This window comes from Manis javanica, chromosome 17 (assembly GCF_040802235.1).
Source record: "Manis javanica isolate MJ-LG chromosome 17, MJ_LKY, whole genome shotgun sequence".
Classification (NCBI taxonomy): Eukaryota; Metazoa; Chordata; class Mammalia; order Pholidota; family Manidae; genus Manis; species Manis javanica.
In genome coordinates this window covers 61,640,236-61,657,419 of record NC_133172.1, presented here as the reverse complement: position 1 = coordinate 61,657,419, position 17,184 = coordinate 61,640,236, and the positions used below count along the sequence as shown (strand labels likewise).

The 17,184-nt window shown below is 49.8% G+C and overlaps 1 protein-coding gene across 1 annotated transcript; it reads left to right on the top strand.

Annotated features, from left to right (window-relative positions):
* Window positions 1-81: 81 nt before the first annotated feature.
* Window positions 82-17,183, top strand: EMC8 (ER membrane protein complex subunit 8). Its single transcript, XM_073225441.1, has 5 exons — window positions 82-529; window positions 6,901-6,977; window positions 15,452-15,521; window positions 16,190-16,284; window positions 16,720-17,183. The coding sequence occupies exons 1-5, from the start codon at window positions 299-301 to the stop codon at window positions 16,877-16,879; spliced, it is 633 nt and encodes a 210-aa protein (XP_073081542.1). The 5' UTR covers window positions 82-298; the 3' UTR covers window positions 16,880-17,183.
* Window position 17,184: the final 1 nt, after the last annotated feature.

Genomic DNA, 17,184 nt, shown 5'->3' with positions numbered 1-17,184 from the left:
AGGGCAAACGCCATCGGCGGTCGTAAAAGGCCGCGCCGGGCTGCTTTCCGGCGGGCGCTTAGAGAGCGCTTTCCGGCGGCGCGAGGCGAGAGGCGCGAGTGGAGTGTGGCGCGGGCGCGTCCCCTTCTCGCGGTGACGGCGGAGTCCGAGGAGCCCAGCCTGTCGCGGGGCCGGGCCTGCGGGGCGCGCCGGGAAGCCGCCGCCTCGTCCCGCTTCTCCGCCGAGGCGCCGGGCGGCCGGGCAGCAGGTCCAGGGCTCAGGCGGCGCCCGGGGCCTCCGGGGCCCTCCCGGGCTCAGCATGCCCGGGGTGAAGCTGACCACCCAGGCTTACTGCAAGATGGTGCTGCATGGCGCCAAGTACCCCCACTGCGCCGTCAACGGACTGCTGGTGGCCGAGAAGCAGAAGCCGCGCAAGGAGCACCTGCCCCTGGGCGGCCCGGGCGCGCACCACACGCTCCTCGTGGACTGTATCCCCCTCTTCCACGGCACCCTGGCCCTGGCGCCCATGCTGGAGGTGGCCCTCACCCTGGTAAGCGCGGAGGGCGCCCCGGCCCGCCCTCGGAGTCCGCGGGAGAGGAGACGGGCGCGTGGCCGGCCCCCGAGCTGGCGCCCCGTGGTCCGGCAGGCGCGGGGCGCCGGCGCTCGCGCAGCAGCCGCGAAGGAGCGACCTTCGCCTTTGGGCGGTTAGTCAGACCTGCAGCCTTTGTAGAAAGTCGTCATTGGCAGGGAAGCGATTCGGCAGTGTTTGCGTTTGGGATGGTGAGTCGGGGGAGGTTAGCCGCGCGGTGCTGGGCCTTCAGCGCCCGAGCTCCGAAGCGCGTCCCGTAGCCGCCGCGGGGGTGAACCCGGGCGGGTCCTGTGTCGGTGGCCGCAGCCCCAGCGTGCAGACCCGCAGGAAGGCAGCGTGGCCGCCAGGCACTGCCTCCCCGGACTGGGACCGCGTGAGCGCGGTGTGAGGAGGGTCCCTTCCCGTTAGTGAGCCGTCGGGAATGCACCCAGGCCGTTTACAGGCCGAAGACGGTGTGTGAAATTTAAAAGCGGGGACAGGCGCGCACCTTCTGTCCACCACGCTTGTGTGTGTGTGTCTACTTGCCGCAACCGCTTTATTAAGTGCGATGGGAAAGCGCGCGTACGGTGAACCGGCTGGTGATTGAAGTCCAGGGAGCAACCGGTGAGTTAGGGGGATCAGTGCAGGAAGAAACCGCCTGTAAATTCCACTGAGTTCTTACAGCCTTGGGGAGAAATAAGCTGTAGCCTCAGACCTGCCTCAATACCAGAACTTTGAATTGAGGTACTGTTTTTCATTTAGGTATAAAACTGATACTAAAAAAATTAATCTGTGCAAAATGTAGAGTTTGAGAAAGTATAGGTAGAAATTCTTTGTACCTCACACCAAGCAAAGTGAATCCATTTCATGATTCACTTGACTGTGGCACCCATGTAAATTTCTTGGTAAGCAGGGAGTATCCTTGGGCAGAGTACTGGCCTAACATTACGGGCACACGTTTGAAGGAAAGATGATGCCTCGGTTTCTGATTTATACGTTGGGACAACAGTGGTGCTATTCACTGAGGGAAAATGACGTAGCGTTGAAAGATGAAAATCGGGTCTGAAGCTCAGAAGATGGATGGGCCAGAGACACAGACTGGGAACCGGTGGCTTCTCAATGACGTGATGCCATGAGAGCAGGACAGTGTCGGGTGAGGAGAGTGCTTATGCACAGAAGCCTGAGAAACTAACTTACACCAGGTCGGTGCAAGGAGAGTTGGCAGGCTGATGGGGAAGACGCCAGAGGGGTGGGAGGAAAAGATGTTGCTTTAAATCCACATGAAATTCTAAAAGCTTCTCACACAAACTTGAGTCTTGCTTGGAATTGCAAAATTTACTAATTCTTCTCATTCTTAAGTAACCTTTACAGAGTTAAAGGGTTATGTTACTATTACAAGATAGGAATGCTATACCTAAGAGAATTAATACAGTAACTATAAACAACTGTGTTGGAGTCACCTTTACATGAATTTTCCCCACGGCGCAGGGCTGCCTCCCAAACCGCTTACCTGGGGAGGGAACATACCCAGAGGGGACCTTGAATCTTAAGGCAGCCCTGCAGCTACCGTGTTGATCTTACTCTCTCACTCCAGCCCTCCTGGGCTGCCAGCACTTCCCCCAAACATGCCCTTCAGTGCTTGAGTTCCTCCTCCAGGCTGCATTCCCGGCCTAGACTTCTTTTCAGGCAGAAAAACTAGCAGGCTGGAGGTCTGTCCTTGCCAAGCACTTGTGATTTATGCTAGCTTGTCTACGTTGACCAGAACTTTGAATCATAACCACACATATGACAAATAGGAGAAGGATGTCAGTTGAATACAAGTTAAATAACTCAGTAAAGGTATAAAGGAAAATTTGCAATTTGAGTTCATCCAAAAATTTTATGTTACAATTAAAGTAATTATGTCATTCAGCTTTTGCCTTAGCGACTTTATAATCTGAAAGGCAGTGAAAAATCTCAGTGTGTGGCACCACAGTTTATCAGTTTCAGCCGTGGAAAATGTAATCTTAGTAAAGCACCTAAATCCACGGAACCGTATTAAACAAGGCCTTTACTCATGTTTTTTTTTTTTTTGTTCAGGGGAGTTTTATATTGTAATTATTTTTGATAAATGGGAAAGACTGGATATGTAAGTCCATCTAAGGGCAGCATCAGATTCCTTTGAAAGGCTTTTCATTATTATTTTCCATTTTTAAAAAAATCCTTGCATTTCTGGGTGCTTTTTATTCTTTTTTTATTTAAGTACTTATGCCTGTTACTTATCCTTGTAGCCCTTTGACGTAGGTAGTGACAGAATTATTTCTAATAGCAAAAACCCATAAAATGTTAGTAGGAAAATTAGCATGACCCTGCTGCTCCTCTAAGCCCCTTTTGTCCTTTACCTCTGATCTCCTAGTGCTGTGGAGTAGCTTTCAGTTACGTGCTGCTCAGATGGCTTGCGTATTTGTGGATTGGTCTGGTCACCATGACAGTCCAGAATTCTTTCTGCTGCCTCCGCATGTGCCTGCCCTGCTCATCGGCACAGATTGCTGTCCTCTGGCTCGTTCCTAGGCACCCTGGTTCCTTCTCCCCTAGTTTACCTATGGTGGAACTTTTGTGTGCTAGCCTGGGGGAGGGCGATGGCTGCTCTGGGTCTTCCTTTGAGTTCTTCCCCTGAACTTCACCCTCTCCCCATCCTGTTTGCCTCACAAACTCCTCTTTCATGGAGTCAGCCCCTTTGTGTTCCTGGAAAATCAGCAGCACGCTTGAGAAGGGGCCTTTCATCTCAGGGCAGCCAACAAGCCCACTCCTTTCAGACTCCAGTGGCTGCTGTGGCCAGACAGGGAGGCTCGCAGACAGCCTAGGCCTGACGTGGAGATGTGGGAGCGATGCCCTCTCCAGAGTGGCTCTTAGCAGTCCCCTGCCTTGCCTGCCGGGTGGCTGTTGTGTAGTCACGTGAGGCAGCTGGTAGTGCTCTGAGAATTGTAAAGTGCCTCACACGTACCGATGTTAGCAAGTGTGCCAAGAGAAGCCGCTTGCTTTATGCAGTTTGATTGGGAGTGAACGAGTCGCCCCCAGCCCCTGTGGTAGCTCCGTGTGTGTGTCTGGAACTGAATGAGCCAAAAGCAGCTTGGAACAGAGGGGGGTGGGCTTGTGCCAAGGTGGAAGTGTCCTTTCTCTGGAAAAGTAAAAGAAACTGCACGAGTAGGTGCACAATTTGGACCTTGTATTCAGAATGAGTTTTACTAAGTCGACATTAGGTTTTAGAGTGTTGTCTTTACCCTTCTCATTTTCCAGATCGCCTTGCCATGTAAAGTAACATGCTCACCAGTGTGATGATGGGACGTGGAGCGTCATAGCAGCAGGGCAAGGGGAATGGAAATGGGCTCACAGAGAACAGAGGTCGGGGTCGGACAGCAGCTTGGCTCTCGGCCTCGTGCCACCCCACGGCCAGGGGCCCGCTGCCTTTACTGAGCACGCTGACAGTAATCTATCAGCCTTTTCGTCAATAGCCATTTCCGCTTACTGCAGGATTCTAAAGCCCCTCAACACCTGCCCGCCCCGTCCCCAGCCCTCCTCCCGTCCACACTAATGGCCTACACGCCCATTTTACTCCACTCCATGTCACTCCCAGCTGGTGGTATGTGCCTCTGTTTTCTGTACCATCCAAGAGAACTCTTACTAGAACTTGCTTATGCTCCTCCGTGGGCTCTGGTGGCTGGTGGGAGCCCTCGGCAGCCCTCCGTTCCCAGTTGGCGGCCGCTGGTGTCTCTGTGGACAGGCTCGCTGTGCCCCCAGTGGCATCCGTACAGGGAACTTGGTTACTCTTGTTTGAATCGTTTGAAAGTCTCTGAAACCAAGGCAGAGCTTTTGTGACCTGGTTCACTTTCAGGGCAGCCTCCACGGAGAGTTCTAGAAGTTAAGGGCCTGATGTTACTTTTCTGAGGGACTTGGTTAGGCCCTTGAAGTTTTCACACAGGAATTTGCCCTTCATCAGGTCAAGTGTAGGTCAAGGTGTATCCTGTGTTTGTCACAGGAATCATTCTTCATGCCGGCGCTCTCTGTGCCCCCTGAGCACAGGTGCAGGGTGACACCACATGTGTTTGCGGGGAAACAAGTCCTGAACTGTTGCCTTCAGCCCAGGAAGGAAAGGGACCTAGAAACAGCGTGGTCTGTTCACAAGGGCCTGCTGCTGCGGGCGGTCGGGCTGTCCTCAGTAGCAGGTAATTATCTTGATACTAAATGTAGCTGTGGTCAGCCAGAAAATGTCCCCCAAGATGTCCAGGGCCTAATCCCCAAAACTGGCGAATATGTCGCCTTACACGGCAAAGGGAATTTGCAGGTGGGATTAGGTTAAGGATCATGAGATGGGGAGCTGATCTTGGATTATCTAATGAACCCCGTAATCACAAGGGGCCTTAGGGGAGACCCATGAGGGTCAGAGAATGGGACGCAGAGGCCAAAGTGGTGCAGCCGCCAGCCAGGGAATGTGGATAACCTCCAGGTGCTGGAGAAGGCAAGGAGCAGATTCCGCTCGGTTTCCAGAGAGCAGCCCCACTGACCCATTTTAGACTTCCGGCCTCTAAAGTAGTTCATGTTGTGTGAAGCCACTAAGTGTACGTGACTTGTACAAGGGCGGTGGGAACCTAAGACAGGAGCGAACTTGGAATACTATCCCTAGTCCTGCCTGGGTAGGGGGTGACCTGTGCCTCACGGCTGGGGGAGGGACACGGCAGGGGGGAGGGGCAGAGGCGAGGGTCACCGGGAGGGAAGAGACCCCCGAGGCGGGTCTTGATTGGAGGCAAAGGCTGAGAGGGCCGCCCTGGAGAGGCTGCTCGTGGGGTCTGTGCTCAGAGAGAGGAGTGTAGGGAGAATGAGGGGAGCACCACTGTACGCAGCAGGAGAAAGTTTGTAGAATCCATTCCTTCAAGAGGTGATAGAAACAAAGTATAAGTGATTTTGGAGTAATTGCAGCAAAGTTACAGTGAGCCTTGGTTTTGACCCAATATGGTAATTGTAAACTCTTAGAAAGCTGAAATTACTCTGATCCTTCTGTGAGCCAGGGAACCTTGGACTGTAACCACCCTGTAATGTTTACCTTTAGTCAATAGAGGAGAATATCAGAACCCCAAACCGTAACTCAAGAAAAAGAGCAATGGGCTATGTTTAAAAAAAGGTAAGAAAATCATTTTTAGGCAGTTGACTTTACTGTGGGAAAAGTGAGGATCGATTTTATTTCTTCTTCTTCAGACAGAACAGAGCTTACTGCAGTATATTATTAAAATTTCATTATATAACAGTTACCAAAGGGAAATGGACTGGGGAGGATGGATGGGAAGGGAGGGATAAGTGGGGGGAAGAAAGGGGGCCTTATGAATAGCATGTATAGTGTGGGGGTGGGTATGGGGAGGGCTGTGCAACACAGAGAAGACAAGTAGTGATTCTACAGCATCTCACTACGCTGATGGACAGTGACTGTAATGGGGTTTGTGGGGGGGACTTGGTGATGGGGGGAGTCTAGTAAACATAATGTTCCTTATGTAATTATAGATTAATTATACCAAAATAAAAAAAATTCCATTATGGCAAAACAGGATGACCTTTTGTTGTTTTTAATAATGGCATTAGATCTGAAGGAAACTAAATCTAATGAGAGAAGAGTAACATTATAAACTGGACAAAAACTTACAAAGTCTACCCCCATACTTCCATTTAAAAGCACATCACAGGGAAATGAGATAGCGTTTGAGGGTGGGTGGGTGTGTGCACATATGTCCTGCCTGCATCTGCCCACCTGTGTGCGTGTGCCCGTTTATCCCACGTCCTGGCGTGAACAGTTGTCATGGTATTATTGCTGGGAATACTGAGCTATACTCTAAAAAGCCTTGGTTTCAAAAGAGACAGGGCCCCATTCTAGCTGCTGCCTGGCTGTGCAAACATAGAATCTGCGCTTTCATTTGCTTATCTGTGAAGGACTGTACAGACCCCAGAGAAGGTGGGTAAAGATGGCCTCCCCTCCCCACTGCACCCATTTAGTGTGTGTTGACACTGGGGCCTTCCACTGGGAGAAAGTCATTCCTCAGACCCACCCCTCCTGGCCAGAAAAGGGCACCTGTCCAGGCGGATGCCCCCGACCCCAGTGAGTGAGGCCTGTGCTCTGAGACTTCTCCGACCTCACATAGACTGTGGAAAGCAGGTTGGTACGGCCTTGTTTGCTGTGAACACCCCAGCTCATAGCCTTTCTCCTGGGGTGGAGGAAACGGGAGTTAGGTCATGCCTTGTTCCAGCGTTTGGGGGAGGGCTCTCCCATATTTATTGAGACTTGATAGTTAAAGGGAAATCATTCATCTTTTCAATTTTTGTTCCTCTTTCAGATTGATTCATGGTGCAAAGACAATAGCTATGTGATCGCTGGTTATTATCAAGCTAATGAACGAGTAAAGGATGCCAGGTATGTGTGCGAACACCCTGTGGCCCCTGAAAGGGTGCTCATGGGACGATGTGACAGCCAGAGCCCTCCTCCGGCGTGGCGGGCCATCATAGCGCAAGAGGCAAGCTCTGAAAACCTAACCCCGCCGCGCCTCTGGGCCTGTGTTTGGTCTCTGAGGGGAGCTGTGGGCCAGGTGACTCTGAGCTATGGAAATTCTGAGCACTGATGTTAACTTGGGGTCCTGCCTCGTGCCTCCTTCATTTTGCTTGAAGGGAATTCATACAGTAAAAGCAACAGCCAGTGGCCGCTGATTTTTATCCCCACCCGGCTCTGCCTTGCCTGTCATTTCCAAGCTAGGGCAGAGCCTTAGGGAAGAGGACCACTCTTTGGGGGGATAAATAACACAGCTGTTGGCGTTGGCGCTCTCAGGGTCTGATACTGCGCTGACAGTGGGGTGCTTGCTGCGGCTTTCTTAGGGCTCCGGGCTCCCCTACTGTGAGTCTCATTAACGAGCAAAGCCAAGAACTTTGGTTTTATCTGCGTCAGTCCTGGTCCCAACAAAGAAATGGGTGACACATTGAAGTTAGGGTGATCTGAGGAGGCTTAGTAAGAGGATTGTTTCCAGAGGTGTGGGCAGCATGTGAGAGAACTCACGAGAGAGTGGTGCTGTGACCCAGAGTTGGTACAAAAGCCAGGGGTGTCCCTAGGCCTTCAGGGATGGGGAGGAAGAGCTGGGTGACAAAGGCCACCTCCAGAGGAGCACGGCAGCCGGCCTGATGTGACCTCACAGCGAGGGCCCAGTGGAATTGGCACCTGACCCCCTCCTGATTTCCTGTAGCCAGAAACCAGGGCGGGTAGGAATTCTGCAAGGCCCTGACGTGCTTTCCTCACATCGTCAGACACGGGCAGCTGACCCCAGAGGCCAGGCAGTTAGGGGACGCAGTGAAGGACATAGGACCAGAACACTTCCTGGAGTTATGTCCACTTGGCAAGACAGGGGACAGGTTAGGCTCAATAGCATTTTTGGAAACAACACAGGAAGCTGGTGTCCGTGTGTTGCTGCCCCTGATAAGGCACAGGCGCCCTTCGGGGATTGAAACCTTCTCACCCTTTGGAGGATGGGGCCCAGTCAGGACTTTGAGGGGGGGCAGGGCAACCGCTAAAGCCTGTGGAGGGACCACAGTGCATAGGCACTCCGAACCCTGATTCTTTGGTTTCTCCTGCTGTCTCTGTTCTTTCTCCGAGCCCAGGAACACCACTGGTTTCTCCTCCTCCAACACATCTCTTATTAACACACTCCATTTGGTCCCATCCGCCTCCCATGTCTGGGTGACACAGAGCCTGTTCACAGGGCCATGTCAGTCTTGGTCTTTGTTTTGTGAAAGAGACTGACAGGGCCCGGAATGCCTGGCCCGGGCCGAGCTCTCTGTTGAGCAGAGCTAGACTCTTGGGCCTTGTCCTCAGCTTGCTGGATCGAATGTGAATGATACCACCAGCACAGGACCACGACGCGAGACAAGAGCTGCACGTCAGGAGGGTGGCGCAGAGGACTGGGGCAGTAGGAGCAGAAAGGAATGGCGCCCCTTGGTGAGCAGAGAGCAACCCTCAGGGCAGGTGTTGCCTGAACTGGGTGCTCAAGAGTGGGCAGGGTCTCATCAGGTACAGACATGGAGACCAGGGGAAAGACGGCATGATGAGGACGCCAGGAGGAAACGGGGCAGGAGCCCAGGGTGTGCCGTGAAGGGCAGTGCTGGCAAGCGGGGCTGGGAGGGCGGCTCTGCGGCACCGGGAGCTGGGTGCTGCACACAGTGGGAGCCGTCGTGGGGAGGGGGGTTTTCCTGGACCGGGCAGTACTTTCCCACGACTACTCTTAGAGAGAGGACCAGAGACCAGCCCAGAGGGCATGGCCGGGCCGAGGTGGGCCGATGCCTCCGCTTCCTGTCTCCTCTGCTCCACCCCCAGGCCCATGCCTCCCACGGTCGCCTCGTGTGTGCCTGCACAGCCCTGATGTGCACACGGCTCCTTAGGCTCACAGCCTCTTCACCTTCCTGCCTCTGTTTGGACCTCAGCCCAGCCCAGCCTCGGGTTATCTTACTCAGACACCATTTTTGTGCTGCTCATACCTTCTAGAATTTCCCAGTTCCTTCACCGGCTCTGCTCAGGTTTAGCAGTCCCTCTTGGTGTCGATGTTTAGGTACCTACTCACCAGCTATTTGTCAGCTCTGTAGAGAGGATTAAACATTGGAGGTGGAGGGGTGCCCCGTGGCCCCTCAGCCCCCTCTGACGATTCTGCCAGACTTGGGGATTCAATCCGCCCCTCCAGGATGCTGGTGCTGTGAGGGGGAACCTCAAGTTAGCACTGTACCTGGCCTGGGGCTTTACTAGCAGCGTCCTGTCTGGTCCTCACAAGGCCACTCTGGTGAAGAAGCTGCAGCCGAAGACGGTCACTGCACAAAGGCCACGCGGCTTGGAAGCCGGCAGTCAGCATCCTGCCAACTTCTTCTTTACCTCTGCCTAGGAGATCTTCCCTTCTCTCCTCAGCCAAAGCTCCCTAAAAACATGCTCTTCCTTTAGAAGTATCAGCTGGCTGGTACCTCTCAAAGTCTCACAGCATAACCTTTGGAGCAGGAAGGCCTGGATTCAAATCCTGGTGACTTACTGATCCACCTCCTTGGGCCTCAGGAGGGCCCGTGTTCCTCTGTCACACGGAGCGAAGGGCTCACACCTCGGAGAGCGTCTTAAAGACAGTGAAGCAACCAACCCACAGCATGTTTGGCTTCATGCAGGGTCCAGAGTAGGGACTGGTACTATTACTAGTTCTATAAGTACTTTTTCCAGAAAAAGGATCATTCAGTCAATGTTTTAACGTTTAATTTTTTTTTTAATGGAAGGTGTTTGTAACTGTCTACTCATTCCTTAAACTTGAGGTTACTCTGCCAGTTCTCACTGTGCCATTGCAGCATTGCTGGTTTTCTGCTTCATCAGTAACATCTGAGGTGGGTGAGACTCCGTGCAAAGCACAGTTCCCTGGTCCGAGGTCATGTGCCCCATGAAGAGCTTTTAGATTCTGAATGTAAGCTCTCAAGTTCAGGAGAATGCCTGGCTTCCTTCTGCTTGGAAGGGGGTCAGGAAATGGGCTCTGTCTCCATGATGCCAGCAGTTTATTTGGCGCCGACTCTTCACAGGAGCAAGGAGTTAGCAGGGCCTCGCAGGAAACACAGGACTGACTTCGACGGCATGTTGACGGTCCTGTGTGAGGAGCGTACTGGGGGTGCTTACACGAGGCAGGGGCGGGTTAGTGTTTGAGGCGGAGTCCATGCCACCAATAGGTATGGACAGAATTGACAGTTCTTTCAATACTTTGGCAATTCACTAACTAATTTATTCTAAACTTGTTTCAAAAGAATACATTTGAAATTTGAGTTATTGGGCATCTAAGATGGTGGTTTTTGTTTTTAAGGAATGTTTGGTGGTCCCCTTCCCACTAAAAGTCACCAACTACTATGGTAATCATACAAGTTAAGATGACGATTTGGGAGTTTCCTCATGGTGAATGCTTTGAGAGCCGCTAGAAGGTCGTGCTTAGCAAATGCTTCCCATTTGCGCCTGAGGTGTAAGTGAGTCGGCATCGCGACAACTTACCCGCATTTGGTGGTGAGTGGGCCGTCTCCTGCCACAGTCGGCTCCTGCCCCTCGCCGTTTGCCGCCTGGGCTGTGGGGACTGGGCACTTGCCAGCTGGTGAATACAGGGAAGCACTGCCTTTACCATGTGGGCCTCCCTGGTGACCTGAGGGACAGAAATCCCGGGGCCCTTTCTCTTTTAAACTTGTTTCGCTGTCTCATGCAGACTTAAAGCCAGCATATCAGTATAAATTCCCAATTTTAAAAGTCAAAGTAGAATCACTAGTGAAATAATTTTTTTTCCCTAAACATTATTAATCTGCTTTTTCTGCATAATCACCAGAAATGGATTGTAATTATATAATGTGTTTCTGTAAATAAACAATAATAAATGTATTTTTATGTCCACTGAAATATATGTATGGCTCAGTCCCTGCTACTGAAAGGTGAGACCCTGATTGTGCAGGGAAAATAAGATGCACAAAAAGATGACTGAGTTTTTCAGAGACTGAGTGTTAAACCAGTCTGGGAATTAATGCTCAGGGTGTAGAGAAGGAGCGGATGGATGTCATCGGAGGCTATCTGGCAGGCCCTCCCAGAGACCATGGCGTTTTCTGGGCATTACAGGCAGGAAGGCACTCCAAACGGGAACCAGTGGGGAGGGGGCACTGTGCATAGATGGTTTTTCTGAAACCAAAGAGAAAGCAGCGCACCCAGGAGCAGGAACAGTAGCTTGTCCACGCCGCGACAGGCCCGGGCTGCCAGGCTGAGGACAGTGGTCTTTTATCTCACAGGCAGGGGGACACGGTAGAAGTTTCCTTTTAATAAAAATGATTTAAGGAGAGTTTGCAAAATACATGAGAAACCTAGAAACCGGGACCAGTTGGAAGCAATTTTAGAAATGCAGGCCTGTGGCGGCAGCCTGAGCAAAATGGTGGGTGAGGAGAAGGAACTTGCCGTTGCCGTTGCTGTTTGAAGAAGAGTAGGAAAGGCCCCCTCAGCCAGGGTAGCGCGAAAGCAGGCCGGCCACCTGGATGCGCACGTGCCAGCAGGCGGCTGGGAGCCTTCCAGGGTGCCGACCCTTGGGGTGAGGGGTGGGTGTCAGACTGCACAGCTGCGGTGAGGAAATGGAGCAAAGGGACCCGATTATCAACTCAAGAGGTTCAAGAAACGTCCTTGAAAGGGAGGAGAGACGCTGGACAATGGCTTGAGGGAGCCAGCCAAGCACTTCTTTTTTTTCTTTTTCCTGAAAAAGAAAAGACTTGTTCAGATTTGGCCGCAGAGCTGGGCCCACTGGGGGAGAGAGGATATAATAAGGGCCCCGGGAGGAGACCTCTTGCTCAGATGGGTAGAAAATAATTGTGTGCAGGGATGATGGAGCCATCCGGTGGTTAGCTTCTTTGAAGGCAGAAAGGCTGGGATGGGCAGGGCCAGAGCCAGCAGTTGAAGGCTGACGAGCTGGGAGAGGATTTGGAATTTTAAAATTTTATTGAAATGCAAAGCGACTCGCAATTAATAAAACCAAGAGCTGGTTCTCTGAGAAAATAAACAAAATAGATAAACCCCCAGCCAGACTTATTAAGAAAAAAAGAGAATCTACACACATGAGAAAGGAAAATTCACAGTGGACACCACAGAAATACAAAGAATTATTAAAGAATACTATGAAAATCTGTATGCTAACAAACTGGATAACCTAGAAGAAATGGACAACTTTCTAGAAAAATATAACCTTCCAAGACTGATCAAGGAAGAAACAGAAAATCTAAACAGACCAATTACCAGCAATGAAATTGAATTTGTAATCAAAAAACTATCCAAGAACAAAACTCCCAGACCAGATGGATTCACCACTGAATTTTATCAGACATTTAGAGAAGACATAATACCCATTCTCCTTAAAGTTTTCCAAAAAATAGAAGAGGAGGGAATACTTCCAAACTCATTCTACGAAGCCAGCATCACTCTAATACCAAAACCAGGCAAAGACACCACAAAAAAAAAAAAACTACAGACCAATATCCCTGATGAACATAGATGCAAAAATATTCAACAAAATATTAGCAAACCAAATTCAAAAATACATCAAGAGGCTCATATACCATGATCCAATGGTATTCATCCCAGGGATGCATGGATGGTACAACATTTGAAAATCCATCAACATCATCCACCACATCAAACAGAAGGACAAAAACCACTTGATCATTTCCATAGATGCTGAAAAATCATTCAACAAAATTCAACATCCATTCATGATAAAAACTCTCAACAAAATGGGTATAGAGGGCAAGTACCCCAACATAATAAAGGCCATATATGACAAAAACCCATAGCCAACATCACGCTTAACAGCGAGAAGCTGAAAGCTTTTTCTCTAAGATCAGGAACAAGACAGGGATGACCACTCTCCCCACTGTTATTCAACATAGTTCTGGAGGTCCTAGCCACAGCAATTAGACAAAACAAAGAAATACAAGGAATCCAGATCGGTAAGGAAGAGGTCACACTGTCACTGTTTGCAGATGACATGATATTGTGCATAATAAAAAACCCTAAAGAATCCACTCTAAAACTACTAGAACTAATATCTGAATTCAGCAAAGTTGCAGGATACAAAATTAATACACAGAAATCTCTTGCTTTCCTATCCACTAACAATGAACGAACAGAAACAAATCAGGAAAACAATTCCATTCACAATTGCAACAAAAAGAATAAAAAATCTAGGAATAAACCTAACCAAGGAAATGAAAGACCTATACCCTGAAAACTACAAGACACTCCAGAGAAATTAAAAGAAGACACTAACAAATGGAAACTCATCCCATGCTCTTGGGCAGGAAGAATTAATATTGTCAAAATGGCCATCCTGCCCAAAGCAATCTAAAGATTCAATGCAATCCCTATCAAAATACCAACAGCATTCCTCAACCAACTGGAACAAATACTTCTAAAATTCATATGGAACCACCAAAGACCCCGAATAGCCAAAGCAATCCTGAGAAGGAAGAAAAAAGCAGGGGATCTCACTTCCCAACTTCAAGCTCTACTACAAAGCCACAGTAATTAAGACAATTTAGTACTGGCACAGGAACAGACCCACAGACCAGTGGAACAGAATATACAGAGTCCAGATACTAACCCAAACATATATGGTCAATTAATATATGATAAAGGAGCCATGGATATACAATGGGGAAATGACAGCCTCTTCAACAGCTAGTGTTGGCAAAACTGGACAGCTACATGCAAGAGAATGAAACTGGATCACTGTCTAAACTGGATAACCTAGAAGAAATGGACATAAACATGAGCAACTTCTTCATGAACGTATCTCCCCGGGCAAGGGAAACAAAAGCAAAAATGAACAAGTGGGACTATATCAAACTAAAAAGCTTCTGTACAGCAAAGGACACCATCAATGAAACCAAAAGGCATCCTACAGTATGGGAGAATATATTCATAAATGACAGATCCGATAAAGGGGTTGACATCCAAAATATACAAAGAGCTCATGCACCTCAACAAACAAAAAGCAAATAATCCAATTAAAAAATAGGCAGAGGATCTGAACAGACACTTCTCCAGAGAAGAAATTCAGATGGCCAACAAGATACATGAAAAGATGCTCCACATCGCTTGTCATCAGAGAAATGCAAAATAAAACCATAATGAGATGTCACCTCACACCAGTTAGGATGGCCACCATCCAAAAGACAAACAACAAATGTTGGCAAAGATGTGGAAAAAAGGGAACCCTCCTACACTGCTGATGGGAATATAAAATATTACCACCATTGTTTAAAGCAGTATGGAGGTTCCTCAAAAAACTCAAAATAGAAATACCATTTGACCCAGGAATTCCACTTCTAGGAATTTACCCTAAGAATGCAGGAGCCTAGTTTGAAAAAGACATATGCACCCCTATGTTTATCGCAGCACTATCTACAATAGCCAAGATATGGAAGCAACCTAAGTGTCCATCAGTAGATGAATGGATAAAGAAGATGTGGTACATATACACAGTGGAATATTATTCAGCCATAAGAAGAAAACAAATCCTACCATTTGCAACACCATGGGTGGAGCTAGAGGGTATTATGCTCAGTGAAATAAGCCAGGTGGAGAGAGACAAGTACCAAATGATCTCACTCATTTGTCAAGTATAAGAACAAAGCAAAAACTGAAGGAACAAAACAGCAGCAGAGTCACAGCACCCAAGAATGGACTAACAGTTACCAAAGGGAAAGGGACTGAGAAGGATGGGTGGGAAGGGAGGGATAAGGGAAAAAGGGGGCACAGGGAAGGCTGTACAACACAAAGAAGATAAGTAGTGACTATAGCATCTTACTACACTGACAGACAGTGACTGTAATGGGGTGTGTGGTGGGGACTTGATAATGGAGGGAATCTAATAACCTCATGTAACTGTATATTAATGATACCAAAAAAAAAAGCAAAGTGACTCAATTGCAGCAGCTAAGAAGTGGGCAGTTGCTGAGAGCCCAGTGGGGGCGCTCACCCACGGGCTTCCAGTCTGAAGTTCTGCACTGGCCGGCTCAGCAGTCCATCTCCAGGCCTCGGGGCGCACTCCACTGGCTTCCAGGCAACCTTTGTGTTCATAAGGTGCCTCCCGATCCCCTGCACAAGGGCTTCCTGGGGCAGTAAGGCAGGAACCTGCTCTGTTGCCATTACAGCCTTCCCTGTCAGCTGCGGTGTTTGCAATGGGACCAGTTGCCAAAAAGCCACTTTAAACAGGCATAACATGCACATGCAGTTTATTGGCACTTATCTTTGCTTTTAACTATGCCTCAGGTAGCGTTGAGTGACATAAACTGGAACATGGTAAGCTCACTGGTCGTCTTTTGCAGTCCAACCCAGGTTGCAGAAAAGGTGGCCTCGAGAATCGCCGAGGGATTCGGCGATGCGGCCCTCGTCATGGTGAGTCCGCTTGAGCCTATCGTGCTTTCTGTCGCAGATTGGCTCCTGCATGTTCCCTTCGGCCATGGGGCCCGTCGAATAGGCAGCCTTCCTTTCTGCAGATACTTCCTCAGGCCACCGTCGCCCTTTGCAGTCTCCCCTGCACAGCACCTGTCGTCACAAAGGTGCTGAATCACAGGCGTGTGAGTGCTGTGTGGCCACTGCCCACAGGCCTCCAGAAGGGGGAGTCCTGGAGATGGGCCATGCTCAGAGTGGGGTGTCTACTGGCGGTACTGGCACCACCCGGGACCTGGTTCAGATGCAGTCTGTTCTAAGAAGCTTCCAGATGATTCTGATGCACACTCATGTGTAAGAACCACTGAATTAGAATAGCCGGCACAGCCTGTAGGGAGGGAGGAGGTAACATGTTAAAGCCCCACTTTGCTGGAGAAACAATACAGTGCTTAGTATTTATCCTGCATACCAAGGCTTTTTGCAGGCCATACTCATGGTGCGATCCAGGCAGATGCGCAGTGTCAGCACTCCGTGAGGTGGAGTCTATCATCTCGGCTGGGGGCCAGTGTTCACACTGCTGGGAGGGCCCCAAGGAGGTGCTTGAGGACTCCAGAAAGGTGCTGGCTGTCGGCTCCTGTTACCTGTTCATGAGTGTGTTCTTGTCTTGTGTGCAGGTAGACAACACTAAGTTTACAATGGACTGCGTGGTACCTACAATTCATGTGTACGAACACCATGAAAACAAATGGCGGTGCAGAGACCCACACCAGTGAGTACTGTGTTCGCGGGGTGGACCACGTGCCCCATATGCTGGGGGCTGACCCAGCCTCCTGTGTTTTAAATGAGCGTATTCTCCAGAGTGGTGTACAAACCTCCCACAGATGCGTGCGTGTTCCTCGGCTTTGGAGGGCAGAGCCCCAGGGCTCCAGCGGTGCCCGACTCCAGGGCACCTCTCCCCAGGGCAGACCCTCTCTCCGGGTGTTTGGTGTGTGGGGGTTTATTTGTAATCATCAGAAAGCATGTCATCTACCTCCAGCTTTTTCAGAACTTCATTTGGAGGTGTCTTTCCTGTTTTATGTTCTGTATGTGTTAAAAATATACATGTTTGCTAGCGTCTGTTATTGTCTTCCTTTATATCACTCCCCTGTGGCTGGTTTCTGTTCTCTTTCTGTTAAGAGGTTACCTTCTCCTGTTCACCTCGTAGTGACCACTGTGAAGACTGGCCAGAGGCCCAGAGGATCTCGGCGTCGCTCCTGGATGGCCGGTCCTACGAGACGCTGGTGGACTTCGATGACCACCTGGATGACATTCGGAATGACTGGACAAACCCCGAGATCAATAAAGCTGTTCTGCACCTGTGTTAGGGAGGGAGTTCACTGACTTGTCTCTGGGCATTTCCACTACACTGAAGAAGAAAAGCTATTTTTTAATGTAAATGAAATCTTTCAGCCTTTGTGGAAAGCTGGCAGTTTTCAGAAGTGGTGTGTGCCTTGCAAGAGGGCAGAATGCCCATCTGTCATCTTTTTAATGCAGTCTCTAGAAGAGGCACAGGCCGTCCCACCTGACTGTCCCTGTGGGGTCCTTCCCAGGTGTATGTTGCTATAATTCTCCAAATCAAAGCTATTTCTGCTTGTCCAAGATTGTTCCTATTAAACAGTTTTAACTAACC

Excerpts from the sequence above, each read along its gene's own strand:
- EMC8 (XM_073225441.1), top strand. The coding sequence starts at position 299 with ATGCCCGGGGTGAAGCTGACCACCCAGGCTTACTGCAAGATGGTGCTG. Across the intron at positions 15,522-16,189 it reads GCGATGCGGCCCTCGTCATG|GTAGACAACACTAAGTTTAC; the intron begins GTGAGTCCGCTT and ends TCTTGTGTGCAG. Across the intron at positions 16,285-16,719 it reads CGGTGCAGAGACCCACACCA|TGACCACTGTGAAGACTGGC; the intron begins GTGAGTACTGTG and ends TTCACCTCGTAG.